Source organism: Microcebus murinus, chromosome 4 (genome assembly GCF_040939455.1).
Source record: "Microcebus murinus isolate Inina chromosome 4, M.murinus_Inina_mat1.0, whole genome shotgun sequence".
NCBI lineage: Eukaryota > Metazoa > Chordata > Mammalia > Primates > Cheirogaleidae > Microcebus > Microcebus murinus.
This window is the reverse complement of record NC_134107.1, coordinates 2,539,937-2,567,184: the sequence shown is the minus strand read 5'-3', so window position 1 is coordinate 2,567,184 and position 27,248 is coordinate 2,539,937. Positions and strand designations below refer to the sequence as shown.

At 62.3% G+C, this 27,248-nt stretch overlaps 4 protein-coding genes across 7 annotated transcripts; 1 reads left to right on the top strand and 3 right to left on the bottom strand.

Annotated features, from left to right (window-relative positions):
- Nucleotides 1–1,263: 1,263 nt before the first annotated feature.
- MRPL34 (mitochondrial ribosomal protein L34) lies at nucleotides 1,264–2,968 on the bottom strand. The gene is made up of 2 exons (XM_020284509.2): nucleotides 2,157–2,968; nucleotides 1,264–1,939 (listed from the first exon to the last, which is right to left on the bottom strand). Exons 1-2 carry the CDS (start codon nucleotides 2,327–2,329, stop codon nucleotides 1,726–1,728), a joined length of 387 nt encoding a protein of 128 aa, XP_020140098.2. The 5' UTR covers nucleotides 2,330–2,968; the 3' UTR covers nucleotides 1,264–1,725.
- Nucleotides 2,969–4,441: 1,473 nt separating this feature from the next.
- Nucleotides 4,442–11,088, top strand: ABHD8 (abhydrolase domain containing 8). The gene is made up of 5 exons (XM_012755513.2): nucleotides 4,442–4,591; nucleotides 5,806–6,562; nucleotides 8,565–8,735; nucleotides 8,873–9,089; nucleotides 10,428–11,088. Exons 2-5 carry the CDS (start codon nucleotides 5,814–5,816, stop codon nucleotides 10,596–10,598), a joined length of 1,308 nt encoding a protein of 435 aa, XP_012610967.1. The 5' UTR covers nucleotides 4,442–4,591; nucleotides 5,806–5,813; the 3' UTR covers nucleotides 10,599–11,088.
- A 1,993-nt stretch (nucleotides 11,089–13,081) lies between these two features.
- On the bottom strand, nucleotides 13,082–18,157 carry ANKLE1 (ankyrin repeat and LEM domain containing 1). Of its 2 annotated transcripts, none has more exons than XM_076001511.1 (9): nucleotides 18,043–18,157; nucleotides 17,802–17,954; nucleotides 17,288–17,393; nucleotides 17,053–17,185; nucleotides 16,123–16,863; nucleotides 15,819–15,996; nucleotides 15,035–15,194; nucleotides 14,801–14,930; nucleotides 13,082–14,535 (listed from the first exon to the last, which is right to left on the bottom strand). In XM_076001511.1, the coding sequence occupies exons 1-9, from the start codon at nucleotides 18,102–18,104 to the stop codon at nucleotides 14,363–14,365; spliced, it is 1,836 nt and encodes a 611-aa protein (XP_075857626.1). In that variant the 5' UTR covers nucleotides 18,105–18,157; the 3' UTR covers nucleotides 13,082–14,362. The 2 variants fall into 2 exon arrangements, with proteins under 2 accessions (XP_075857626.1, XP_075857628.1); XM_076001513.1 differs by having other exon boundaries at nucleotides 16,288–16,863.
- Nucleotides 18,158–19,522: 1,365 nt separating this feature from the next.
- Nucleotides 19,523–27,094, bottom strand: BABAM1 (BRISC and BRCA1 A complex member 1). Of its 3 annotated transcripts, none has more exons than XM_012755516.3 (10): nucleotides 26,952–27,094; nucleotides 26,701–26,806; nucleotides 25,303–25,637; nucleotides 24,146–24,204; nucleotides 23,532–23,652; nucleotides 23,377–23,455; nucleotides 22,670–22,694; nucleotides 21,033–21,162; nucleotides 20,749–20,835; nucleotides 19,523–20,016 (listed from the first exon to the last, which is right to left on the bottom strand). In XM_012755516.3, exons 3-10 carry the CDS (start codon nucleotides 25,585–25,587, stop codon nucleotides 19,813–19,815), a joined length of 990 nt encoding a protein of 329 aa, XP_012610970.3. In that variant the 5' UTR covers nucleotides 25,588–25,637; nucleotides 26,701–26,806; nucleotides 26,952–27,094; the 3' UTR covers nucleotides 19,523–19,812. The 3 variants fall into 3 exon arrangements, with proteins under 3 accessions (XP_012610970.3, XP_075857624.1, XP_075857625.1); XM_076001509.1 differs by having other exon boundaries at nucleotides 25,303–25,600; XM_076001510.1 differs by lacking the exon at nucleotides 26,701–26,806.
- Nucleotides 27,095–27,248: the final 154 nt, after the last annotated feature.

The following is a 27,248-nucleotide window of genomic DNA, read 5'->3' as shown; positions in this document are numbered from 1 at the left end:
GCGCCCATTGGCCGCCACGGCTCCGCCCTTCGAGATCAAGTTCGGTTGAGAGAGCAAAACCCCGCCCGGGCTTGGATGCGACGGGAAGTGAGATCCGGAAGTGGGCGGAGGCCGCGCCCACTAAGTCTCCTGGGAGTTGTAGTTCACAACTCCGGGAAGGCCCGCAGGTCCTCTATTCTTTGTAGTGTTTATTGCGTTTTTTTGTTTTTGTTTTTTTGTTTTTTTTTTAGACCGTGTCTCCTGAGGTTGTCACAGCAACTGCAAACACGAGAACTGTAACACGAGGTACCCACCTTGAGTTTCAGCATATGTAGACCACTCCCGCACTAGCTGCCTGGATTATCTTTGAACTGACAACTCAGACCCTCTTGGTTGAACATCTCCCGTGGCTCCCTAAGGATCCAGTCCCACTTCCTCCGCCCCAATTCCAGGCCCCACTGGCCTCTCCCCGTCCCCACCTGTGTCCTGGCCCCTACCCAATCCCTCCTCCCTCTGGGCTCTCCCAGACCCTGCCAGTGTCTCCAGGAAGCCTTTCCTGACTGCCTTCTTCCCAAAGCCAAGGCAGGCTCCTCCTTTGGGCTCCTACCGCGCTCACAATCCTCCTCCCAGCCCTGACCCTGCCTGGGTGCGAATGCACCCCCTCACTGGACCGACAGACAGCCCCAACAGGGCAAGGACTGGGCAGTCGGTCCATTGCAAGTGCTCAGTAAGCTGCTTGCTTAGTGGAAGCTACTAAGTATTACCATTAATATTACTCCAACAATGACAGAGCGAAGGAGAAACGAGCACTTTATTTTACAGGAGCCAAATGAGCCTCAGAGGGCTGAGGCCTTGCCCAGAGTCACACAGCCAATCCCCAAGGGGCAGGTGGAGAATTCGAAACCCCCCAGTGTCCCACCAGCCTTCGCAGACCTGTAAAGGGGACGGCACATATAAGACAAATGGGCCGGGCTCGGTGGCTCACGCCTGTAACCCTAGCTCTAGGGTTCGCTCGAGGTCAGGAGTTCGAAACCAGCCTGAGCAACAGCGAGACCCCGTCTCTACTATAAATAGAAAGAAATTAATTGGCCAACTAATACATACAGAAAAAATGAGCCGGGCATGGTGGCACGTGCCTGTCCTCCCAGCTACTCCGGAGGCTGAGGCAGGAGGATGGCTTGAGCCCAGGAGTCTGAGGTTGCTGTGAGCTAGGCTGGCGCCACGGCACTCACTCTAGCCTGGGCAGCAAAGCCAGACTCTGTCTCAAAAAAAAAAAGACAAATGGAAATTTGAACATGTACGAGACGTTTAATATTTCAAAATTATTGATAATTCTTTTGGGTGTGATAAGTTTTTTGATTTGCTTTAGAGAGCCCTTGTCTGGGGGGAGGGGTAACAAATATTCTGAAATATTTACAGAAGAAATAACCTGATGCCTGAGGTCAGCTTCAAGTACAGCCGCGTCCTGGGGTGCACACGGGGGTTCCCGTTGCACTATCCCTGTCGGTCTGCTGCATATGTTCGAAATCCTTCATTAATTCAAAGAAGCGTGGAAGGGGACTTGGCAAGGTCTGACTTGCACTCCCATTTGATCTTCTCCCCTCCCCCCCCCCGGGCCCACGCCACGCTCCGGAGGGCGCCCGTGTCCGAGTCTCGTTCCTGTTCTTCCAGCTTCCTGCAAAAGCAGCGCCAGGCGAGGCCCGGGGGCGAGGGGAGCGGGGGTCCCCGCCGGCGGCGCCGCACTCCTCAGTGGCTCAGCGACTTGCGGCCCTTGAGCATGCGGCGAAGGATGACCTGGATGCCAGCCGGCGTGCTCAGGCGCCGGACCCAGCCGTGCTTGCGCTTGCGCTTGATGTTGCTGGGCTGGTACTCGTTCCCGCGCGCCTTGCCCCGCGCCTGCTGCGGCGCAGGGAGGCCCCCCGCGTCCGGGAGCCCCAGCCAGGGCCGGGGCCGGAGCCACCTGCGGAGGCAGAGGGGGCGGCGGGAAGGGTCAGACCGGGCGCGGTTGGACCGACCCGGGCCTCCCCGCCCGCTGCGGTGCAGAGCCCGGCAGCAAAGGGCGCTCCATAAGTGCGCAAGGCACTGGTGGGCCTCGGGGGTGGTAAACAGCTGGCGCCCGCCTCTGACACCGCCCCGTCCCCAAATTCGGGGAAGCGTCCCCCCCCCTGAGGACTCACCTGCCCCCCAGCAGCGCCGCCGCCGACCTGCCCGCCGCGGGGCCCAACAGGGATCCTGCCCAGAGAGCCATCTCCAGCCGCCGCTCGCACGCCGTCGCGGCCGCCCGCGACCCCGTGGCCCCCGGGGGCAAAGGCTTCTGGGAAATGTAGTTCCTCGTGTCTCGGAGAAACATGGCCGCGGCGGCCCCGGAGTTGTAGTTCCGCGCCTGCGCCCCACCGGCGCGAGGGCCCGTGCCCTTGGGGCGGTGTAGTTCTTCCTATTGACCACTAGGCGGCAGGCGATCGGCGCCGTCTCACTCGCGTCCCGGGGTCTGCTGGGAGTTGCAGTTGCTTCTCGCGTCGACCGCTAGAGGGTGCCCCTGGGCGGCCGTGGCGCAGCTGGGGCAGATGGCACGCAGCTGGCCGGCGGGTTTCCCCCGGCCGCCCCGAAGCCAAGTCACCGCCCCTTGGCAGGAAGCCCCGGAGGCCTGAGTTCAAGCTGGCTCGGTGTCCTTGGGGTGGCCTCTGCTCCTCTCCAGGGTTCAGTTTCTTGGTCCCTAAAACTGGAGGACTGCAAGCTTGTTCCCATCCGGGCCCTAGAAGAATTTTCTGATGCTCAGAACTGAGAGCCTCCCCTTGCTCACACACCCTCCTGGGCTCCCTATTGCCCCAGGGAACATATCCAGCTCCTCCAGCGGGCATGCAAAGCCCTCTGCACACAGGCACCCTGAATTTCAGCCACACCCTCTTCTCTGCCCAGTGTTCCCCTATATCCATCCTTTAAAATCCTCTCCTCTCGGTGGCTCACGCCTGGGAGGCCGAGGCGGGAGGATTGCTCGAGGTCGGGTGTTCGAAACCAGCCCGAGCAAGAGCCAGACCCCCATCTCTACTATAAATAGAAAGAAATTAATTGGACAACTAATATATATAGAAAAAATGAGCCGGGCGTGGTGGCTCGTGCCTGTAGTCCCAGCTACTCGGGAGGCTGAGGCAGGAGGATCGCTTGAGCCCAGGAGTCTGAGGTTGCTGTGAGCGAGGCTGACACCACGGCACTCACTCTAGCCTGGGCAACAAAGTGAGACTCTGTCTCAAAATATATATATATATATAAAATAAAATCCTGTCCTCTCAACCCTGGCCCCAGCTCTGGCCCAACTAGCCGGCTGCGGCTCACCCCTGCAGCTCAGGGGCGTCTCTCTCTAGGGCTAGCCCCGGGCTGAGTCCCTACAAGCGCCCCAGCATCACCCAGCTCCGGGCCGGGCCAGAGGGGCCATGGGGAGTGTTTGCTGAATGAATAAACTGTGTAGACTTCTGGGAGTGCCCGGAGCAGGCAAGAGTGGGTGGCTGGACCCAATCCAGCTCTGGCAGCAAATTCCAGGGGATCGGAGCAGGCCAGCAGCAAGGAGCCGGTAACCCTTTATCCTCTGAAGCCTACCTGCACCACCATTTAGCAAAGCAGCCCCGTACTAACAACGCCAACAACCGCGCTGGGCATTCACTCTGTGCGAGACGCCCTGATGGGCGCTTTGCCCGGCTAACAAATGTATAAGAGGATTGATTTCATAGAGAGAGAAAGAGAAGCTCAGGAGAGTGACTTGCCCAAGGTCACACACCTGCAAAAGGGCAGAGGCTGGGTTTGGGCCCCCGGCCCTCTGGCTCTCCTGGAGGCCTGCCTTGGCTCAGCCACGGACGGAGCTGGGGCGCCTGCCTCCGGCCCCCGGCCCTCCCTGACAGTCCTCGGTTACATCGGCTGGTTGTGAAATTCCCTCCCCTTCACTGCACACAGCTCCAAGACTCCCGTCTAAAGATGGAGCGAATAACAGTTCCCAGGGCTTGGAATCGCACAGCCGCGGGTTCAAGTCCCGGCTTTGCCCCTTGCCTGGCCTTTGCCCTTGCGCCCTTTACGAGCCTCAGTTTCCCCACCTGGTACTGGAAAGATCAGGGACTCTCTTCTCCTGGGATGGAAAGGTCAACACCGACAGGTGCACGGGGGCTTCGTGTGGAGGGGGCTGGGCAGTTCGGGGGCAGGGACTGGCCGGCCGGGGACACCCACTCGGGGCCCCACAGGCCCCAGGCGGCGACCCCGCGTCTCCGCCCCGGGGCCAGGCCCAATCCCTCCCCCCTCCCCGGCGAGCCCCCAGAAGGGGAGAGGCCGTTGCCCCCAGAGCCCGCCCCCGTCCCGGAACTGCCGCCTCTGATTGGACGCCGAACTAGGCCAGGTCAGCCCGCAGTCGCCATAGGCCGAGGTGCCCGCCCGTCGGCGCGCGGCCCCGCCCCCTCGGGGAGGGACTTAAAGGGCCGGCTCGTCCCGCGGCGGCGGGACGCCCTGCACTGACCGCCGGGGCCCGCGCGCGCCCTCGGCCCGCGCCACCATGTAAACGGCACCGGCAGGCGCGCGCCGGTTCCTCCGCCCGGGACCCCTCCGCCCCGACCCGGGCCCCGCGGCCCTCGATGAGGTGAGCGGGAAGCGGGCCCCAGGAGGGGAGATCGAGGCCCCCCGGGGCCTCCGCTGCGGGGCGGGGGGTGCGGCGGTCCGAACAGCCCGCGTTCGGGCTCCTAGGAAGCCGCGGAGCCCCAGCGGCCCCGACCCTGCCGCGGGGATGACGGGCGCCGGGGAGGCGGGGGTCAGGCTCTGGGAAGGGGGGGGCTTGCGCGGCGCGTTGGCGCTGCCCTCCGCAGGCGGGGGATTAGGGCCCCGGTCGAGGTGGGGGCTGGCCCGCCTCCCGCCAGGGCGACCGCGGGCCGCTCTTCGGCGTGCCTTACCCTCGCGGCGCCAAAGCCAGGGGGCCGCGGGGTCGGTCCTGTCTCCAGGCCCTAGACAATGGGGGTGCACTGCGCGGGTATCCCCCTTGAGTTATGTAACAGCCTGCGGTTGCCATGGACACGGGGGCGGGGGTGGCCCAGGGAGTGGGTTGGAGGCCTGGAGGCCCCCCAAGCCAGGGCCTTGCCTTCCTCCATCCTCCTCCCCACGGCTGGGGGCTCGCGCGGCAGACCCCGGCGCCCAGGGTGCTGCGTACCGGGGGACCCGCAGACGCCTCCTCCCAAGCTGTCTGGGCCTCAGCCTGCTCCTCCGTGAAACAGGCCCGGCGCACCGGGGGCTTCCGGGGCTGGGCCAGGCCTTCTGGGGGCTCAGTCCCCAAGCCCCTCCCCCAAGGCCTCATCTTTCCTAGGTCAGATCCTGGGGATGGGGGGCTCGATGGGATTCCCGCCGCGTTAGAGGCCTCGGGAGGCCCTGGCAGTGTGTGAGTCGGTGCAAGCGTGCGTGTCTGCAGGAACCCACGGGCTTACAAGGCCCGCTGGAGTGAACTCCAGCTTGGGGGGAGGGGTGTCTTCAGGGCTGGGCCCCGTTTGTCTCAATGTCCCCTCCTCTGGGAAGCCCCCGAGGACTCCACCACTTTCTCTCTGGACACCCTGTGGGGCTACTAGGTCCTTCTCTCTGAGGATAGACGGGGCTGGCCCAGGGAGGGTGGCCCGCCTCCGTGAAGGCACTGCCCCCAGCAGAACGTCTTGGTGCCTTGGTTGGCTGGCTCCAGCCCTCCCCAGACTGGAGCCTAAAAGGGGCCTCCCCCAGGGTGGCCCACCTGAGCCAGGTGCAGGGAGTGGGTCCTGCAGGGGTGGAGGGGTCCCATGTAGGTAGGCTGCCCCTGAGCTAGCTGCCGCCCACTCGCAGGACACGCCATGCTCACCGGGGTGACCGACGGCATCTTCTGCTGCCTGCTGGGCGCGCCCCCCAACGCGGTGGCGCCGCTGGAGAGCGTGGAGTCCAGTGATGGCTACACCTTCGTGGAGGTCAAACCCGGCCGCGTGCTCCGCGTGAAGCACGCGGGACCCGCCCCAGCCCCCACCCCGCCCCTGCCGCCGCCGCAGGACGCCGCGCAGGGGGACAGGTCTGGCTTGGTGCGCTGCCAGCGCCGGATCACCGTGTACCGCAACGGGCGCTTGCTGGTGGAGAACCTTGGCCGGGCGCCCCGCGCCGACCTCCTGCACGGGCAGAACGGCGCCGGGGAGCCGCCGGCCGCGCTGGAGGTGGAGCTGGCCGACCCGGCGGGCAGAGACGGCCGCCCGGGCCCGGGCAGCGCGGGCAGCGGCAACGGCAGCAGCGGGCGGCGGCGGCGCGCGCGGCGCCCCAAGAGGACCATCCACATTGACTGCGAGAAGCGCATCACCAGCTGCAAGGGCGCGCAGGCGGACGTGGTGCTCTTCTTCATCCACGGCGTCGGCGGCTCCCTGGCCATCTGGAAGGAGCAGCTGGACTTCTTTGTGCGCCTAGGCTACGAGGTGGTGGCCCCAGACCTGGCAGGCCACGGGGCCAGCTCCGCGCCGCAGGTGGCCGCAGCCTACACCTTCTATGCACTGGCCGAGGACATGCGCGCCATCTTCAAGCGCTACGCCAAGAAGCGGAACGTGCTCATCGGGCATTCCTACGGGTGAGCGGGCCCCGGCTGGCACAGGGTGGGCACGAGGGCAGGGGCCGACAGGCACTGGACACCCGGTCACAGAATGCTGATTTTTCTCCTTGGAAAAATCCCATTAACATCTGCAACCAGACAGGGATTCCTGTCATTGTTGCTGTCGTTTCCCGGGACGTGTTAGTGCAGCATTTCTCGATGCCAGTACCGCTGGCATTTGGGGCCAGCTAATTCTTTTCCGTGAGGGGCTATAGGGTGTTTAGCAGCATCCTCCGCGGCCTCTGCCCACCAGATGCCACTAGCACAGTCGTGTAGTGTTGATCGAGACCTTCACAGACACCTTCAGACATTGCCAAATGTCCCCTGGTGGGCGGAATTGCCTCTCACTGAGAACCCCTGCCTTAGACGAAATTCACAGATTGGCTGCCCTGGAGGTCCCCGTGCAGGTCCGGAAGGGCTAGTTCGAATCCTGTGAATTCTACCCACTTACAAAGGCATAGGTTGCTGTAATTCGTTCCCCTTTGAAGGGTGGATAATACCGCCTAAAACTTCCTCTGTGGAAGGCTTTGGGCCTTGGGGGCCTGGCCACTGCCAACTGGCCCCATTTGCTCCTTTACCTAGGGAAGAAAAGCAAGATTAGATTAGCCAGACAGGTTAAGAGCCCCTGTTTTAGCGATTGTAGCCCATGCAATTAGACAAGAAAAGGAATTAAATTACATAAGCATCTAAAAGAAAGGAATCCCAGGCTGACAGGTAAGGTAGCTCTTACTTGTTGATATGATAACATCCCCAAAAGTTGATGTATGTGATAAATGATTCCTCTAGTTAAATGAACACCCTTCTACGTAGGAGGTCAGCACACTATCACTTCACAGCTGTGAAGACTGAAGCTTAGAGAGCTTAAGCAACCTGCCCAAGGGCATGCCATCACTGGTACAGTCAGGACTCTCTTTGCAGCAGGAGTTTGCAAACTTTTTCTTAAAGGGTCAGATAGTGAATATTCTAAGTTTGCAAGCCATGCAGTCTCCCCTGGGACTTTACAACTCTGCTTGTTGCAGTGCAGAAGCAGCCAGACATGGCTGTGTGTCTGCAGAGGGTTTTTCCAGACCTCCACAATCGTAAACTGTACTCACAAAAACTAGCAGCTAGCCCACAGGCCATAGTTTGCTGACTCCTACTTTAGAGAGAATGAGGAGCTTGACTTGGGGGGGGCGCTTCAGGCTGTGCCCTTCCACCTTGCAAAAAAAAAAACACAAACAAACAAACAAGTGGGTATGTCATACCTAGAGGCTGGCAGGAAAAGATCCTACCAGGGAAGGGGCACACAGGAAATAGTAACCCCTCAGGGCAGCCAGAAGGGTTTGTGTGATCTGATTGCTCTCCTAGCACTTGGTAATAAGTCCTCCTTTCCCCTTTGAAAGTCAGGTGACTTTAAGAACCTGAGGAGGCCGGTGGCCGTGGCTCACGCCTGTAATCCCAGCACTCTGGGAGGCCGAGGCAGGTGGATTGCTCGAGGTCAGGAGTTCGAAACCAGCCTGAGCAAGAACGAGACCCCTGTCTCTACTATAAATAGAAAGAAATTAATTGGCCAACTAATATATATATAGAAAAAAAAAATGAGCCGGGCGTGGTGGCGCATGCCTGTAGTCCCAGCTCCTCGGGAGGCTGAGGCAGGAGGATCGCTTGAGCCCAGGAGTCGGAGGTTGCTGTGAGCGAGGCTGACGCCACGGCTCTCACTCCATCCCGGGCAACAGAGTGAGAGACTCTGTCTCAAAAAATCAAATAAATAAATAAATTCCACCCTCAACACTCTAGCTCACAACTCCACAACTCTGGGCCACTCTGAGACGCCCCACCGTTCCCTCACCCCCGCCTGGTGCCCATGGACCCCAGAGCACGAATCTTGACCTTCAGGGGACCTGCCTCCGGGGTCACGGGAGGGCCTTAACCCCTTCGCTGCCTGTATTCTGCTCACCCCCGCCTTTTCAACCCTCCCCGCCACCCCTCCCGCCCCGGGCAGCGTCTCCTTCTGCACATTCCTGGCGCACGAGTACCCAGACCTGGTGCACAAGGTGATCATGATCAACGGCGGGGGCCCCACGGCGCTGGAGCCGAGCTTCTGCTCCATCTTCAACATGCCGGCCTGCGTGCTGCACTGCCTGTCGCCCTGCCTGGCCTGGAGCTTCCTCAAGTGAGTGCCCCCCGCAGAGTCGGGGTTGGGGAGGGGAGGCTGCACCCCTGGAGGCTGGGACCGACTACGCGGCGGCGGACACCCGCTGGCGGCCCTGCTGGCACGAGGGGGCTCCAGCGGTGCCTCCCTGCTTCCAGGGCCGGCTTTGCCCGCCAAGGGGCCAAGGAGAAGCAGCTGCTGAAGGAGGGCAAGGCGTTCAACGTGTCGTCCTTCGTGCTGCGGGCCATGATGAGCGGCCAGTACTGGCCCGAGGGCGACGAAGTCTACCACGCCGAGCTCACCGTGCCCGTCCTGCTCGTGCACGGCATGCACGACAAGTTCGTGCCGGTGGAGGAGGACCAGCGCATGGCCGAGGTAGGGGCGGGTACCCAGGGGCGGCCGGGGGCGTGGCCTCCGCGGTGGGCGTGGCCTCTAGGTGCGGCTCCACCTCGGGTTCTCACCCCAGGCAAAAGGGAGCTTTATTTTTTTATTTATTTGTTTGTTTATTTATTTATTATTTTTGAGGCAGAGTCTCACTCTGTTGCCCAGGTTAGAGTGAGTGCCGTGGCGTCAGCCTCGCTCACAGCAACCTCAGACTCCTGGGCTCAGGCGATCCTCCTGCCTCAGCCTCCCGAGTAGCTGGGACTACAGGCATGCGCCACCATGCCTGGCTCATTTTTTCTATATATGTATTAGTTGGCCAATTCATTTCTTTCTATTTATAGTAGAGACAGGGTCTCGCTCTTGCTCAGGCTGGTTTTGAACTCCTGGCCTCGAGCAATCCTCCCGCCTCGGCCTCCCAGAGTGCTAGGGTTCCAGGCGTGAGCCACCAAAAGGGAGCTTTAGATCTAGAGTCGGTGACAGGATGCAGACTGCCCGGGACAGGTGTTAACGGTTATGCACCATCCCCGCTCAGGCGGAAGGCTGCCTCCACAGCTGGGCATTTGCGTGAGGAACCAGTGGCCTCTGGGAGAGGGAGGCCGGGAGATCTTCAGATCAGGAACTCCAAGAGAGGGTCTTGGGATCCTTAGGGCCTGGAATAGCTCTCACGGCTCTTAACCAGGGACGGTTCTGCCCGGGGGGTGGGGGGGTGGCACTTGGAAGTGTCTGGAGACATTTTAGGCTGTCACAGCTGGAGGAGTACAGGGTGCTACGGCATCTGGTGGGTGGAGGCCAGGGTCGCTGCCGAACACCCTACAATGCCCGGGACAGACCTGAGCAGGCCCCAGATGCCGTTAGGGCCAAGGTCGAGACATCTTGCCTTGGCATGAAAGACCTTAATCTGTCTCTACGTGCCTGGCTCAGTGATTCTCACCCCTCACCCCCGGGCTGACTCTGTCCCCCCCCCCCCCCCCCCCCGGGACATTTGGCAACGTCTGGAGACATTACGGTGTGTGTGAGTGTGGCTGGGCAGGTGCACGGGGCAGAGTGGTGCGGTACCAAACACCGGCGGCGCTGAGGTTGAGAAGCCCTCCTGCAGGCCTGCGGCGGGCACTGGGTAAATGCCGACGGAGTGATACCTAGATGGGCTCCCGCAGGGCGACAGGCCATCCTCCAGCTCCCCCTCGGGCGGAACTGGGGGTGGGGGGAGTGATAAAGGGCAGACTACAGGAGGGACTTCCCGGCGCCGCGGGGGCCATCCACGAATGGTGGGGGGGAGTCCCAGGGAAGCCCGGGGGCCCTCGCCCATCCCGAGCCCCGTGTCCCCTGCAGATCCTGCTCCTGGCCTTCCTGAAGCTCATCGACGAAGGCAGCCACATGGTGATGCTCGAGTGCCCGGAGACCGTCAACACCTTGCTGCACGAGTTCCTGCTCTGGGAGCCCGAGCCCCTGCCCAAGGCCCTGCCGGAGCCCCTGCCCGCGCCCGCGGAGGAGAAGAAGTAGCCGCCGGGCCGGCGGGGCATCGCTCTCGGTGAGCGGAGCGGCAGGAAGACGAGGCCAGGCGGGGCCAGGCCAGGCCGGGAGGGCGCCCGGTCTGCAGCGCGGCGCGGGCCCGGGCGGGCGTTGGCGGCGCGCCGGGGAGCCGGGTGGACACTCCGCTCTCTGCTTCTGTCCCGCAAGACCCCGTGTCGGTGTTGCGGGGCCGCGGCCAGGACCCCCGCAGAAGATGACCTTGTACAGAAGTGTCCCTCTCCAGCCAAAGGCACGGGCCCCCAGGCCCCCGCCCCGCCCTCTGTCTTCCGTGTCAGCCGCGCTTCCTCCTGGGACCCCCCCCAGCCCCGCAGGGACCGTCCCCACCCCGCATCCCTCGGCGGCTGCGGCGCTGGGAGCTACTGTTGTCGCCCACAGGAGGGCGGGGAGGGACGGGAGGGCTGGCGCCACCGAACCTGCGCATCTCAGACTTGTAACTCAATAAAAAGAAGTGACAATCGGAGTCTCCAGACCCGTGCTTGGTGGCAGGGACCTTCACCGGTCCTGAGCCTCAGTGTTCCTATCTGCGGACTGGGCTGATTGACTGCCGGCGCCTCCCCCCCAAGCCAGGGCTGATCTGGGATCCAGGCTTGCTTTCAGTCCCCCTGTCCCCCCCTTGCCTCAGAACGCAGGGACTACATGGGCAGTACCTGCAGGGCGGGAGGCACCTTGCCAAGGGGTGAGCCCTTCCCAGGCAGGGAAGAGGAGGCCCAACTGAGGTTGAGGCGAACGTCAGTAAACACCTTACACGGGATTGGAACTGCCGTAACTGAGCGCCCACTGTGGGGAGTGCCTGGTGCCCATCTCTGCGTTGAATACAACTCACCCAACCCGGCCCGGCAAGTCAGTGCCTCTTACTATCGCAGTTTATTTATTTAGTGGAGAGAGGGTCTTGCTATGTTGCCCAGGCTGGTCTTGAACTCCCAGTCTCAAGTGATCCTCCCACCTCGGCCTACCAAAGTGCTGGGATTAGGGGCCTGAGCCACCGCACCTGGCCCAATGTTATCTTTCGACTTGGTTTGGGGTCATCTTTGTCATGAAGATGATTTTTCTTTTTTATTTTATTTTATTTGATAGAGTCTCACTCTATTGCCCGGGCTAGAGTGCCGTGGCGTCAGCCCAGCTCATAACAACCTCAAACCCCTGGGCTCAGGCAATCCTCCTGCCTCAGCCTCCCAAATAGCTGGGACCACAGGTGTGCGCCACCATGCCTGGCTAATTTTTTGTATATATTTTTAGTTGGCTAATTAATTTCTGTCTATTTTTAGTAGAGACAAGCGTTTCACTCTTGCACAGGCTGGTTTCCAACTTTTTTTTTGAGACAGAGTCTTACTCTGTTGCCCAGGCTAGAGTGAGTGCCGTGGCATCAGCCTAGCTCACAGCAACCTCAATCTCCTGGGCTCAAGCAATCCTCCTGCCTCAGCCTCCCGAGTAGCTGGGACTACAGGCATGCGCCACCATGCCCGGCTAATTTTTTGTATATGTTTTTAGTTAGTCAATTCGTTTCTTTATATTTTTAGTAGAGGCAGGGTCTCGCTCAGGCTGGTTTCAAACTCCTGACCTTGAGCAATCCACCCACCTCGGCCTCTCAGAGTGCTGGTATTCCAGGCGTGAGCCACCACACCCGGCCCTGATTTTTCTTTTCAAACCACCAAATCTGTCTTTCCCTTTTGTGTCTGGCTGAAAGATTTTGCTGCCCCAAAGCCATGAATTTGCTCCTCTAAACTTTATTTTTTTTTAATGAAACTGACACGAACCTAGCCTCTAAATTCTATTCTGATGCTCGTATATTTAGGGGGTTGTGTGCATGGTGGGACGGACGGGGGGGGTTGTTCCTTCAGTTCTGAATCTGCTGCCCTTTCCACACTGGCTTTCGAGCCCAGAGTTAGTTTAGACCAGGGGCTCTCAGGAGGGGCGATTGTGTCCCTTGGCAGCTCCGGAGGCTCTCTTGATTGCCACCGGGGAGGGTAGGGTGCGGGTGCCAGTGGCATGGGGGGGTCAAGGACGCTGCTCCCATGCTCCGCAAGGCACAGGACACCCCAGCCCCAGGGTTGGTAACTAAGGCCACGGTTGGGAACCCCTGTGTCAGACAGATCCCATGCCTCTTGGATCTTCTGGGGTCCCTGGATTCCTTGCCCGTGAGCTGTTGGTACATTCCAGGGGCGAGGGCGTGCAGTCGCCAGTCTTCTAATAAAGGGACTGCCGTGGCTTTCCCAGAAGACGGGCGGATGGGAGGCCTCCCTGCTTTCCACCAGGAAACGGAAGCTCAGAGAGTTTTCTTTGGCTCAGGTACCAGGTAGAGCCCAGACCCACTCCAGGGGCCGGGCCTCTAACCGCCACCATTGCCGTCCCGGGAGCAGCAGAGCGCGGCAGGGGAGGGGGGACCCCAGGCAGGAGGAATCCCCACCATACCCCCCTACCCCCCAGCCCCGGACACAGCCCGCCCCCTGCGGGACTTGGTTGGCTGAGCCGTGAAGACGGGCAGGACAGGAAGCCAATGAGGCGGCGGATCTCTCTCCTTAAGCCCACTAGGCCCTTTGAAGAAGCAACTATTAGAAACTTAAATGACTCACCCCCCCAAAAGTGGACCGCTGTCATCCCAGCGGTGACATCTCGCCAGGATGGGGGCTTGGCCTTTACTGAAGCTCTTTGACCATATGAGTAGCCTGTGGCCGCATAAGTTCTCTGGGAAGTCTGGTTAGTAATCATTTGGGTTTTTTTCCTACGTTCAGTTGGCCAATTAAATTTTTTTATTATTATTATTTTTAGTAGAGACGGGGTCTCGCTCTTGCTCAGGCTGGTCTCCAACTCCTGAGCTCAAACGATCCACCCACCTCAGCCTCCCAGAGTGCTGGGATTACAATATTAATCGTTTTTGTTTGTTTCTTTTTTAAGAGATGGGGTCTGGCTGTGTTGCCCAGGCTGCTCCCCAACTCCTGGCCTCAAGCCATCCTCCCGCCTTGGCCTCCAAAAGTGCTAGGATGACAGGCGAGAGCCACCATGCCTGGCCTGTTGATCCCATTTGACAGTGGAAGATACAGGTTCAGAGAAGCAACGCCAGTGACCCCAAAGAGGGTTGGTCTCTCACATCTGCGCCCCACGACCTCCCTGGCCCTGCCTACCGTCACCGCACGAGCGCCACCACGCCCGGCTAATTTTGTCTATATATATTAGTTGGCCAATTAATTTCTTTCTATTTATAGTAGAGACGGGGTCTCGCTCTTGCTCAGGCTGGTTTCGAACTCCTGACCTCAAGCAATCCTCCCGCCTCGGCCTCCCAGAGTGCTAGGATTACAGGCGTGAGCCACCGAGCCCGGCTTTTTTTTTTTTTTTTTTTTTTTTTTTTGAGACAGTCTCACTCTGTCGCCTGTGCCGTGGTCTCAAACTCCTGGGCTCAAATGATCCTCCTGCCTCAGCCTCCCGAGTAGCTGGGACTACAGGCATGCGCCACCATGCCCGGCTAATTTTTTCTATATATGTTAGTTGGCCAATTAATTTCTTTCTATTTATAGTAGAGACGGGGTCTCGCTCTCTTGCTCAGGCTGGTCTCAAACTCCTGACCTTGAGCGATCCTCCCGCCTCGGCCTCCCAAAGTGCCGGGATTACGGGCGTGAGCCACCGCGCCCAGCCTGTGCCCGCGCCTTCTGAAAGCGGGGAGACGGGAGCTCCCGGCTGGGGCAGCGGGGACGTTCACGCACCCTGGTCTCTGCCCAGCTGGATGGCCGATTCCCCAGCACTCAGCCGCGGGCCTGGATGTCCTGAGGCCTCAGCTCTCGCTCCCCCTCAGCCAGGAAGAGGAGGAGGGCCCGATGCAGCAGGCGTACCCCCAAGCGCCGGCGCCTAGCGGGAGGCCAGCCTGCCGCCACCCCGTAGCAGTGCCCTTGCTTCTGGTTGGTCAGCGTCTGGATGCCTGGGGAGATAGGGGGTGGGATCACATGGGCAGCCTTGGGGACACGTGCCCCCCGCAGCAGTATGTAATGGGTGTACCCACTGTGTACTGCCCTCGAGCAGGGATAAACCAATGGAGCAAAATATGTGCATGTGCAGGTACAGAGTTGGTGCTCAATAATTGCTCGCTGAATAAATGTGCGGCTTTGGGACGGAAGGTGGTGAGGGAACTGGTAGATCAACTGTCCCTCATGTGACACCCCCCAACCCACATGCCAGGTACCCACCTAGTGCATCCACAAGACATGCCTCCCGAGTATAAGCCTCCACAGCAACCGAGTGCTGAAAGCAGTGCAGGGAGATCACGCCCCGGCCGCTGGCCCAGATGTCCAAGATCCGGCGTACCTTGGGGCAGGCCTGGGGGGCCAGGACAGAGTCGGGGGTGGCCCCAGAATCCCTTCTTTTCTGTGCCCATCCATGTCCTGACGGCCCCTGCAGGGCCCTGATCCTTGTCCCCATACCTGTTTTCCTGGCCGCCCGTGCTGGCCAAGGGCCTCCCAGAGGTGGACATATGGCCGGGCCCGTGTCCCCTTGCCCACATAGAAGATGGCACGGACAAAAGTCTGAAGACACTCAGCTGGGGTCAGCGAGAAGGCTCGGGCCGGCAGGTCCTGAGTTTCCCTGGATGAAGGGCGCGGTTCAGAGAGGGACAAGTGACAAGAGTGGCCCCAGAGACGGTCCCCAAAGTCACGGAACGACTTGAACCCACGTGCAGTGACCCCCACTTCGTAGGGCCAGAGAGGAGTGGCTGTTCCCCAGACACCCGGCAGCTTAAACTGCGTCCGACCACCTTTTGTGAAGCTGATGATCAGGCCGGGCCTGGTGGCTCACGCCTGTCATCCCAGCACTCTGGGAGGCCAAGGCGGGCGGATTGCTGGAGGTCAGGAGTTTGAGACCAGTCTGAGCAAGAGCGAGACCCCCAGTGTCTACTATAAATACAAAGAAATTAATTGGCCAACTAAAAATACATAGAAAAAATAAGCCGGGCGTGGTGGCACGTGCCTGTAGTCCCAGCTACTCGGGAGGCTGAGGCAGGAGGATCACTTGAGCCCAAGAGTTGGAGGTTGCTGTGAGCGAGGCTGATGCCACAACACTCTAGCCCGGGCAACAGAGTGACACTCTGTCTCAAAATAAAAATAAAGATGATCAGAGAGGGCCAGTCCTTTTCCTAAGAACACACAGCAAATAAGCATCAATCCCCAAATTTTCTAGCCCCCACCTGTAGGTCTTTCTCGCCCGGCGTACCTGGGGTCCAGCAGCAGATACGTGAAGCTGGACTTGACCACTCCCTCCCGCCACTTCCTGGCGGGGTCTGGCCGGGCAAACTGCTGGGCCAGCGCATCTTCATCTGCCTGCGCGTGAGGGATCCGGCCTGTCCGCAGGGCCTCGGCCAGTTCCGGGCTGTGCCCGGAGAAGTCTGGGCCTGGGAGGGGAAACTGAGTCAAAGGGGAGGGAGGAAGAGGTGATTCTCAGGGACGAGAAGGGAAGGGGACTCAGAGCCGGGGTATCCTGGAGGCTCCCCGGACTCGGGCACCCAGGAGAGACTGACCAGGAGCCGCCGGGGCTTCTTTCAGCTGTCCGAGGCCGCACCGCGGGGCGAAGGGCGTGATGGGGCCAGGACTCTCGCCAAGCACTCGACGTCCCCGCGGCAGCTCCGAGTCAGGCATAGCAGGGCCTGTCAGGTGCCAGCAAGAGGGGACAGGATCCCTGTCACCTGTGGAGCTCGCCTCCTCGTCCTCTGTGAGCCAGAGGGCAGCGACCTCACTATCGAGAGGTGTCTGGGCGTCCGTCTGGACGTGGAAGTCAGAGGGTGCCGGGCGCGGTGTCCGCGGGGGACTGCGGGCCGGGTCCGTGTCCCCGAGCGGTGCGCAGGGGAGGGACGGGACGCTGGTGGCATCCCGTGAGGCCAGAGTCAGGGCCTGCAGGTGCGCGGTCAGCCCCGCCTCGCCGCACCCGAGCGGGGCACCTGGAGACCGTGGCAGCCTCTGGGCAGGACGGACGCCAGGCCCCCGCCTGGTCTGGGGCAACGACCCAGCGCAGGGGGCAGTGTCCGGGGCCAGGTCCTCGGCTCCGGAGCCCTCCACAGCGGTGACGAAGGACTCATCTGAGCTGCAGTCCCAGCGCCCTGGTGGGGACGCCGAGCTCCTGTCCTTGTCCGCAACGCCCAGGGCAGCAGGAAGGCTGGGGGACCCCGCGCCAGCCTCCAGGCCCGCGTGGCTGCCGTCACCTCCGCCCAGCCGGGTGAGCAATGCCGCGGGGTCCAGCGTCCCGTCGCGCGGTCCAGAGGCGCCTAGCGTTGGGGTCAGGCAGGAGAGGCGGGAATCGCGTGAGACAGAAAGAGGACATCGGAGCCCCGAGGAGGAGGGAGGGTGGGGGGCAGACAGCGCCAGCCAGGGACAGAGGCCGTGAGACAGGACCAAGCGGAGATGCCAGGGCCTGGGCCGGAGGGAAGCGCCGCGGCCACGCAGGCCCTACTCACTGCCGGGCTCGGGCTCGGGCTCTTGGGTCTCCGCCCCGGTCCGGGTCGGGGTCCGCGCGTCCAGTTCCCGAAGGACGCGCGCGCAGTGCGCGTGCCCCTGCCGCACCGCCAGGTCCAGCGGCCGGAGTCCGTCCTGCGGGAGCGCGGTCAGCAGGGGGAGCCCGAGGCCCCGCCGCCCCGCTTCCCTCCCTCCCTCCCTCCCTCCTCCCCGCCCGCCCGGCTCGCAGCCCGCAACCTGGTCGCGCAGCGTGGGGTCCGCTCCTCGGCTCAGCAGCAGCTCCAGGCCTCGGCGACAGCCCCAGGCGGCCGCCACGTGCAGCGGCGTCAGCGCCTCTGCAGACCTGGGGCGGGCGCGCAGGAGGGTCACTGCCGTGTCCGCCTCCCGGCAGGGACCCCGAGCCTCGGCCCTTCCCCCCCATATCCGCCCTCCAGCCTGGGACATGGCCCTCGGGCCGGGACCCGAACCTCTGACTCTGACCCTGGAGCTGTCACCCCGCTTCAAGATCCGAACCTTTGATCCCGACTTTGGTCCGGGTGCAACCCCGTGCCGCGCCCTCGGCCTGGGACCCTAGGGCCTCCCTGGAGCCCTGGCTCTCCCCGCCCCTGGACGCCCCCAGGCCCCCTCCCCAAGCCCCACCCCTGAGGCCTCCCCGCCCTGAGGCCGGGCCACAGGACCACGGGGTGCCCTCTCCCGCACTGCCCGACCTCGGCTTCGGGAGACCCCGCCCTGGGCCCGGGCCCCGCCTCACCGGGCGTTGGGGTCCCCGCCTCCGCACAGCAGGACCTGGAGGCAGCACAGGCCGCGCGGGGACCGGGCCCCGGCCGCCAGGTGTATGGCCGCCGCGCCGTCCGCCAGCACCAGGTTGGGGTCCGCGCCGCGGCGCAGCAGCTCCTGCACGGCCCTACGAACCGGGGGTCAGAGCGGACCTGACCACGGCCCCCACCCTGCGCCCGCCCGCCTGCCCCGCGCCCGCCCGCGCCCGCCCTCACCGCGGCTCCTCCGCCCGCAGCGCCGCCCGCAGCCGCCGCGCCAGGCCGGCCTCCGCGCCCATGTCCGGGCGGAGCGCGCTCCCCTCCGCCCCGCTTCCAATTTCCCGCGGCGACCTCGTGCGCACGCGCCGCCCCGCCCCCCGGCGTCGCGCAGCGTCCCCAGCCAGGGCGGCCCGCGCCGCACCGCCGCGGCTGCCACATCCGGGACCCGGAGCTTGGGGTCCGGCCTGGGCGGCGACACTGGGCGGCATCAGGCCGGGCCCGGCGCCAGCGATAAGTGCCCGCGCGGCCGCTATCTCGTCTCCACCCGGACGGCCGCACCCGCGGTCGCGGCGGCGGAACTGCGCTCAGAGGCGCTGCGAGTCCCCGCCTGGCAGCGCCCCTCTGCGAGACGGGGGTGCCGCTGGGGGGCCGGCGTGGGCCCGCGCAGGCGTCCGCACAGGGCCGGGCACGGGAGGAAGAGCGGCTCGCGGTAAAGCGGCCCGTCCCTCTGGTCTCCTGTCTCCCGTCCCCTGGGCGCGCCCACTACCGCACCTGCCCGCCCACCCACTACCGCACCTGCCCGCCCACCCACTACCGCACCTGCCCGCCCACTACCGCACCTGCGCGCCTACTACCGCACCTGCCCGCCCACTACCGCACCTGCGCGCCCACTACCGCACCTGTCCGCCCACTACCGCACCTGCCCGCCCACCCACTACCGCACCTGCGCGCCCTCTACCGCACCTGCGCGCTCACTACCGCACCTGCGCGCCCTCTACCGCACCTGCCCGCCCACTACCGCACCTGCCCGCCCACTACCGCACCTGCCCGCCCACTACCGCACCTGCGCGCCCACTACCGCACCTGCGCGCCCACTACCGCACCTGCCCGCCCACTACCGCACCTGCGCGCCCACTACCGCACCTGCCCGCCCACTACCGCACCTGCGCGCCCACTACCGCACCTGCGCGCCCACTACCGCACCTGCGCGCCCTCTACCGCACCTGCCCGCCCACTACCGCACCTGCCCGCCCACTACCGCACCTGCGCGCCCACTACCGCACCTGCGCGCCCACTACCGCACCTGCCCGCCCTCTACCGCACCTGCGCGCCCTCTACCGCACCTGCGCGCCCACTACCGCACCTGCCCGCCCTCTACCGCACCTGCGCGCCCACTACCGCACCTGCCCGCCCACTACCGCACCTGCCCGCCCACTACCGCACCTGCGCGCCCACTACCGCACCTGCCCGCCCTCTACCGCACCTGCGCGCCCACTACCGCACCTGCGCGCCCACTACCGCACCTGCCCGCCCTCTACCGCACCTGCCCGCCCACTACCGCACCTGCCCGCTGGCTACGTCCTAGCACCCGGATACAGCAGAGCCTGAAGCTGCAGCTTTGCCTTTTCACCCACAAGAAAAGCGGCTCGCCTTCGCTCAGTGGCTGTCGCTTGGAACCAAGATGACCCCAATTAACACAAAGTGATTGTTGTGGGCGTGGGTTAGCAATATTCAGATTTTTATTTTGACGACAAAAAACAAAAACAAAAAAAACAACAGAAATCACAACTGACAAACCAGGAGTCGGTGTGGGCTGGGAAACAGGAGGAGGGGCATGTCCAGAGTTCCTGGGATGCCTCCTGGAATCTCGGCGTTCCTCCCAGGGACCCCCCCCAGGTGCCCTGGGTGCTCCTGGAACCCCAGGGGTTCCACAGGGCCCAGTTTGAGAACCAGTATTCTAGGCCGCCGGTTTCACCTTACAAGGAGGTTGCGGTGCACAGGGCAGGTTCAGACGGTGGCCTCGACTTCGGTGGCCTCCTCCTCCTCCTCCAGCAGGCTGTAGGAGGCATGGCTCTGGCAGGGCCGCTGCAGTGGGTGAGCCAACAGTTTCGCCATGCAGTTGTGCAGCTCCAGGGCTGGCCCGGCCAGCGCCACCTCATACTTGTAGCTGGTACCCTTGGCATCCAGGCTGCCCATGAAGGCAAACATATCCTGGGGTGGGCAGTGAGGAGCTGTTCAGCTGAGGGTTACCCCCAACTGGCCCTCCCTGCCCCTGGAGCGCTCCTCAGAGGACGGGACATCTGGGATGGGTTCTGAAGGGTGAAGAGGAGTTTGCCAAGCAGAAAACATTCATCCGTCCAGCACACATTCCCTACCACCCACCCAGCGTTAAGGACCCCAAGAGGTCTCAGTCCTCCCCCCCCACGCGGAGAGACACAGTTGAATGTGGACGTGCGCCCCGCCCTGATCTTTTCTGGGGAGCAGAGGCGTCTCGGGCGGGGACGTTTGGTTTGGGCATTGAGGTACGAGGAGGAACTGGTCTCAACTCCCCCTGTTCACAGTTGGGTAAACTGAGGCTCGGAGAAGTAAACGGCCCACTCCAGGTCGCACAGCTAGTCTGGGGCTGGGACGTGAGGGGCCAGCGGAGGCCGAGGCGGGAGGGAAGGGTGCTCCGGGCAGGGGCACGGCGAGGGCGAGGGCAGGAAGCAGGAGAAGCGGGGAGCTGGGCACGAGGCGGGCAGTCCCGACGCGCTCCCCGGGCCGCTGCCCCAAACGCCCCCACCTCATTCGTCACCACTGGCTCGCACAGGCACCGGGGACGGTTGCTGAACCAATGAATGACCACGACGCGGCGGGGCCACGGCTCCGGGGCTGCCACGCGGAGCTAGGGCCCCACAAGCCCAGGCCAGGTGCGCCCCCCTGCCGCCCACGCCGGCCCCTCACCTTCCAGCTCATCTCCTCCTCCTTCTCGTCGGCGCCGTTGTGGATGTAGACAACGTCAAAGAAAAAATACGGGCACTGGAACATCTTCTACAAGGGAGGAGAGGGCAGCAGCCTTTGGCGCCTGGGTCGCCCCGCGCCTGTGACAATTCCCCAGGTTCTGCCTTAGACGGAGTCTCAGAACCGCCTGGAGGCACCCCTGCCCCTGCCCCTGCGGCTGGGAAGTCGCCCCTGGTACCGACCCCCCCCCCCCCGCGCGCCCCTCCTCCTCCCCCTCCCGCCCCCACCTTCATGGGCTCCGTCAGGGAGAACTGGGGCTGGCAGGGCGCGCGGCTGTAGACCAGGATGGTGCGCACCACGTACGGGGGCGGGATGGTCTGCACGTTCTCCGTGACCGGCAGCTCCGTCTTCTGCTGGCTGCAAGGGGCAGGGGACAGGGGAGAGCACGCTCTGGTGGGGGGCGGCCCCCCGTCACCCTTGGAGAAGGCCCCGCTTGTCCCTGGGCCCCACCCGACGCCTCCCCAATTCACTCCTGCCTCTGGGCCTTCTCACCTGCCAGCCACGGCCTCCACCCCCAGCTCCAGGCCTTCCGTGCGGAGCCGCCGCCCACCCCCCGCCCGGCCACGGCTCATCTCACAGGCTCAGGACACCAGGCAGCCAGAGACTAATGTCTCCAAGACGTAAAAATCAAATCCAGTCAACAAGTAAAAGCCAATATCCCGGCCGGGCGCGGCGGCTCACGCCTGTCATCCCAGCACTCTGGGAGGCCGAGGCGGGAGGATCGCTTGAGCTCAGGAGTTCGAGACCAGCCTGAGCAAGAGCGAGACCCCCGTCTCTACAAAAAAATAGAAAAATTAGCTGGGCGTGGTGGCGCATGCCTGTAGTCCCAGCTACTTGGGAGGCTGAGGCAGGAGGATCGCTTGAGCCCAGGAGTTTGAGGCTGCAGTGAGCCATGATGATATAAAAAACAACCCCCCAAAAAACAATATCCCATAACAAACAGGCAAAGGCCACAAATAGACAAGCCACTGAGAGAATGTCAGATGGATTTAAAAATGAACAAAAAGAACCCAAACAAAAGCACAGCAAGTGGACATGTGGCCTCTCCCCACCTGTAAGATGGGCGGAACTTTCTAGAGCGTGATCGGCCCTGGTGCCGGGAGAGGGGAACGGGGTGAGTGCACCGGGCAAGTGCAGAGTTCACACTGGGGAGTGGGGAACCGTATTTCACGACACGTGGAACCGGCACGGAGTCCAGACTGCGGTGGGCACGACACAGGCTACGGGCGACAGCCGAGCCCGCCCGACCGCTGGCCTGCCACTGCGACAGAGACTGTTCCCCACCCGCCCTGCGCAGGAACCGTCCGCCGACCCTGCGTTAGGGGAGCAGGCGGAGGCCCACGGGACGGTCACTGGACTGACTAGCATGGGGCCAGATCCCGGGAAGGACGCCTTTTGCAGAAAATGCCCCAGACAGACAGATCAACAGCTGTTCCGGGGACGGGCTAGGAGCGAGGGTGCTTTAAGGCTCCCTGGATGCTTTTCTTTCTCTTTTTTTTTTTGAGCTCTTGCCCTGTCACCCAGGCTGGTACAGTGGCGTCTTCACAGCAACCTCAGACTCCTGGGCTCCAGCGATCCTCCTGCCTCAGCCTCCCGAGTAGCTGAGACTACAGGCGTGCGCCACCATGCCCGGCTCATTTTTCTATTTTTTTGTAGAGACAGGGTCTTGCTCTTGCTCAGGTTGGTCCCGAACTCCTGGCCTCAAGCGATCCTTCTGCCTCGGCCTCCGGGGGTGCTGGGATGACAGGCGTGAGCCCCACGCCCGGCCAGGGCTCCCTGCATTATTCTGAGCTGTTTGGGGCTTTTACCCAGAAGTGATCCTTCTCTTGAAAGGAGAACAACAATTTCCCCACTGGTGACTTACATGAGGCTGAAGAGACCTTCCAGATCTGTTGGGGGCGCTAAGGAGAAGACCGGTGGCACAGCATGGGCAGGCAGGGACAGGCGGCAGGACCCCGCTGTCAGGAGAGCCCGGGCACCTCAGCAGGCGCTGTGTGACCCTGGCCAAGGCACCTGCCCTCTCTGAGCCTCAGCACGGATCACAAAACAGGGTTAGCACTGGATGGTAAGTCAAAGCTCCCTTTTCCTTCAGAGCGGAAGCCACTCTCCACACGAGAGGACCACACTCGATGTCCCTGTTCCTGTCCCCCTAACACTCACCACTGCTTTTTTTTTAAACTCACAGGAATCACATCCTAATAATATTTAAGTCCGGGGCCACACGTGAACCTTTAATATCCCAATTAGCACAAAACGTGGTACGCCCAAGCCCAAAGGGCTGTAGCCGTAATTGTGACTTCAGTCACACGTTACCATTTATTGAGCACTGACTGTATACCTGGCCCCGTGTGACTGCTCCCCGGGTGGGTGCAGTTTGAACGCCCTGACTCCAAATCGGCTGCTGCCCCCTCTATACCATGACTTTGTCTTCACAGCAGCTCTACAGGGTGGGCGGTTCTGTGCTTCCCGAGGTGTAGACGGGGCACCCGAGGCCAGCGAGACGGCCCGCCTCTGACAGCAGAGCTGGGGTCTGCACCGAGCTCGCGGCCCGCGGCCCTGCGGGAAGGATACTGAAGGCGGAACAGGACGCCGTCTCCAGATCGTAGAGGCAGCTGCAGAGCTCACGGGGGTCGGAGGTCAGGCCGGACAGCTGCGGAGAAGCACAGGCCTCAGCAGGGCGCCCGGCCCCGCGGGTCCCCGAGGCCCCCACCGCCGCCCCGCCTCACCCAGGCCGTGTCGTCGTTCACCACCACCAGCGCGAACTCGTGGCTCTTGTCGATCTTGTGCTTCGTGCGCACGAACATCTCGATCATCTTCTGCGACACGTTGAGGGCGTTGGTTTTGGAGCTGGGGAGGCAGCGAGTGGAGGGGAGCTAAGGTCCCCTCACCCACCCAGCCCGAGAACCCTCCAGCAGCCCCACGATAAGGCTCCAGTCACACGGCACGGGGCTGGCGGAGCCTGGTCTCGAACCCAGCACCGCTGACCTCTGAGCTCCTGTCCCCTCCAAACGGTCCCTCTGAGGCCCTGCTGGGGCGTCCCTCAGCCACGCGGCCGTGGGCACCAGGGGAGGGGGGGTCTCGCCCTCAGCATCTCCCGGGAGCCCCTCAAGCCCCACCCGGGCCCCACTGCCTGGCCCCACGGACCCGGGGCACCGTGCTTCTCAGCATCTCCAAGCCGCTGCCGTGCACGGAGCCCCGCGTGGCCGCAGCCGAGGCACTACCAGCCGTCCTTGCTACCCTGGGGCACTGCCGGTGGACCAAGCCGGTGCGAGGCTCCGCGTGAAGGCCCCGTATGCTTTGGGCTGGCCTCTGCCCAAACGCTCCCAGACGTCCCTCTTACCCGTTGAACGACTCCAGCTTCGGCAGGGACATTTCCTCTGACAGGTCCAGGCAGATGATCTGAAAGAAGGTGGAGGGCGGAGAGGGCTGCTCTGACTTCAGCGCCAGCCCCCGCGCCGCCCACTGGCCCTCTGCTGGCAGCCCTGTCTGGAAAGGCAGTGTGGTGACCTCCAGTTCCCGGCCAAGCTGGCCTCTGTGGAAGCTAGTGGCTCAGGGGAAAGAATACCGGACTCGGAGTCCAGGTTGATGAACAAAAAAATAAAGCAGAGAGGCCAGGCGCGGTGGCTCACGCCTGTCATCTTAGTACTCCAGGAGGCTGAGGCGGGCGGATCGCTCGAGGTCAGGAGTTCAAAACCAGCCTGAGCAAGAGTGAGACCCCGTCTCTACTAAAAATAGAAAGAAATTAATTGGCCAACTAAAAATTTATAGAAAAAATTAGCCAGGCGTGGTGGCGCATGCCTGTAGTCCCAGCTACTCAGGAGGCTGAGGCAGGAGGATCGCTTGAGCCCAGGAGTTTGAGGTTGCTGTGAGCGAGGCTGACGCCACGGCACTCACTCTAGCCTGGGCAACAGAGCGAGACTCTGTCTCAAAAAAAAAAGCAAAGCAGAGAATGTTTGACACAGAAGCATAAAAAAGGAGGACACAGTGGGTTGACCTGTGGCTCCCAAAAGACATGCCCACGAGGAACGTCAGAACGTGACCTTATCTGGGACCAGGGTCTTTACAGATGTAATTAAGGCAAAGGTGTTAAGTTAAAATCATCCTGATTCAACGCCAAGACAAGCGTCTGTGTAGGAGACAGAAGAGGAGGAGACTCGGAGACGAAGGCCGTAGGAGGAGGAAGGCAGAGATTGGAGTGATGCAGCCACAAGCCAAGGAACGCCTGGAGCTACCAGAAGCTGGAAGAGGCAAGGAAGGACCCTCCCCTGGAAACTCCAAGGGGGCACTGCCCTGTTGACACCTTCATTTCAGACTTCTGGCCTCCAGAACGGTGAGAATGAATTTCTGTTGTTGTGAGCCACCAAGTCTGCGGTAACCTGCAGCGGCCGTAGGGCACTCATACAAAGGGAATGTCTGCAGCGTGAACCCCCAAAAGCGGGACCGTTTAGCTCAAGGTTCCCTAGCACCCCAAAGCCCCAGGCCAGACCCTCTACTTACCACCTTCTCTGGACAGTTGACCCTTGGTGTCCGAACCTGGACCTCAGGGGTTGGTGGGGGCACCTGCCAGGGCTTGGGGCCGGCTCCCGGGGCGCTGGGGGCCCCATCGTCGGCACTGGCTGCCTCGCCCTCACCCTCACTGCGGCTGCCCACACTGGCCTGAGCGCCCAGTGCCCGGTCCTCGGCCCCTTCGGGGTTGGAGCGAGTGCGGGGCCGAGGCTCTGCCGACTGCTCCTCTTCCTCCTCCTCCTCCTCAGTGGGGCTGCCGGGCTCTGCCACTTCCATGGCTCCTATGTGGCTGGATGGAGCAGGAACAGGGGAAGCCAGGATCCTCCCTTCAGGGGGTTTTAAAACATTTGGTTACTAAGAAAGAAGACGGGTCGTGAGCTGCTCACTGACTATAAGAGTCACTCCCCTTAGGGACTCTGTTTCCTAAGCTGCAGAACGGGTGCCTTCATACCTATCAGCCCAGCACCCATCCTGGCACGAGGTAACAGTCTCCCGTTTTTTTCTGCAGGGCTAACCCCTCTCCTCCCCCCATCACCTGGCCAATGAGCACATCCCAGCTCTCCGGCGACTGCCAGTGGCTCAGAGATGGGCACATGACTGAAAACTGGCCAGTCAGTGGGAGATCTGGGACTTCCAAGAGTGCCATCAGGGAAGAGACTCCCATTAGGGTTGCAGACCTGGGAGTCTAGAAGTTGAGAGCTGCCCGGAGCCCCTTTTGCCCCTAAGAGAGGAAAGAGAGTCAAAGGCCTGAAGGGACGCCCGGAAAACAGCACATCAATTTCTCACCACCTGCACCTAGCTATGCTCGGATCCAGTCTCTAAGCCACTAACTTCCCTGTCTTGCTCAAGCCAGGGTTTTTCTTTTTCTTTCTTTCTTTTTTTTTTGAGACAGAGTCTCACTCTGTTGCCTGGGCTACAGTGTGCCGGTGGCATCAGCCTAGCTCACAGCAACCTCAAACTCCTGTGCTCACTCAGGTGAGCCTCCTGCCTCAGCCTCCCAAGTAGCTGGGACTACAGACACACGCCACCAGGCCTGGCTAATTCTTTCCATTTTTAGTTGTTTGGCTAATTTCTTTTTATTTATAGTAGAGATGGGGTCTCGCTCTTGCTCAGGCTGGTCTCCAACTCCTGACCTGGAGCGATCCTTCCTCCGGCCTCGGCCTCCCAGAGTGCTGGGATGACAGGTGCGAGCCACCGCGCCCCGGCCCGGTAGGGTTTTCTGTTACCCGAAACTGAAAACCTCTCGGTGGAATAAAGGCATAACCTCTGGCATCCTCCCCCGCGGGCCCCGGGCAGCCCGGCGGGTGTCTGCACAAGGGAAGCGCACGGGTCTGAGTGTTGTAGGTCCCCCTGGAGAGGGGCGGGGCGCGCGTGGAACAGTTCGCCTACCTGGGCAACGGGCGTGGGCTCCCCGAGACGGTCTCCGGGCGGCCCGCAGCCCCCGCCGCCTCTAAGGGAATCAACGAAGCCCTGGCTGCAGCCAGAAGGATGGAGGCTAGACGGCAGGAGGAACCAGAAGCGAAGGCGGAAGCTTCAGGGAAGGCGAGAGGCTAGACCCCTGGGGGAAAAAAGAGCGGGGGCCCCCCCCCAGGGACGGGACCCGCACCCTTTTACGCTTTAACCACCCGGCTTCTCCTCACCGCAGCCGGAGCCTCCCTCCAAACCAGCCGCCGACCCTCTAGGAAGCCGCCATTCTTTCGGCCGGAAGTTAGGCGGCGTGGCCCCAAGGCCTCCTGGGAACTGTAGTTCAGCGGGCGTCCGGTCGAGCCCAGGGAGAATCTGGACGAGGCCGTGGAAGCTGATAGGCCGCGACTGCGCCAGGGGGCGGGGTCCAAAATGCGATAGGCTGCACTGGGAGCGAAGTGTAAAATATGATTGGCTAAAACAAGAGTAGTGAGTGTTTTTTATGTTTGCAGCCGGATCAGACGACACTGGCC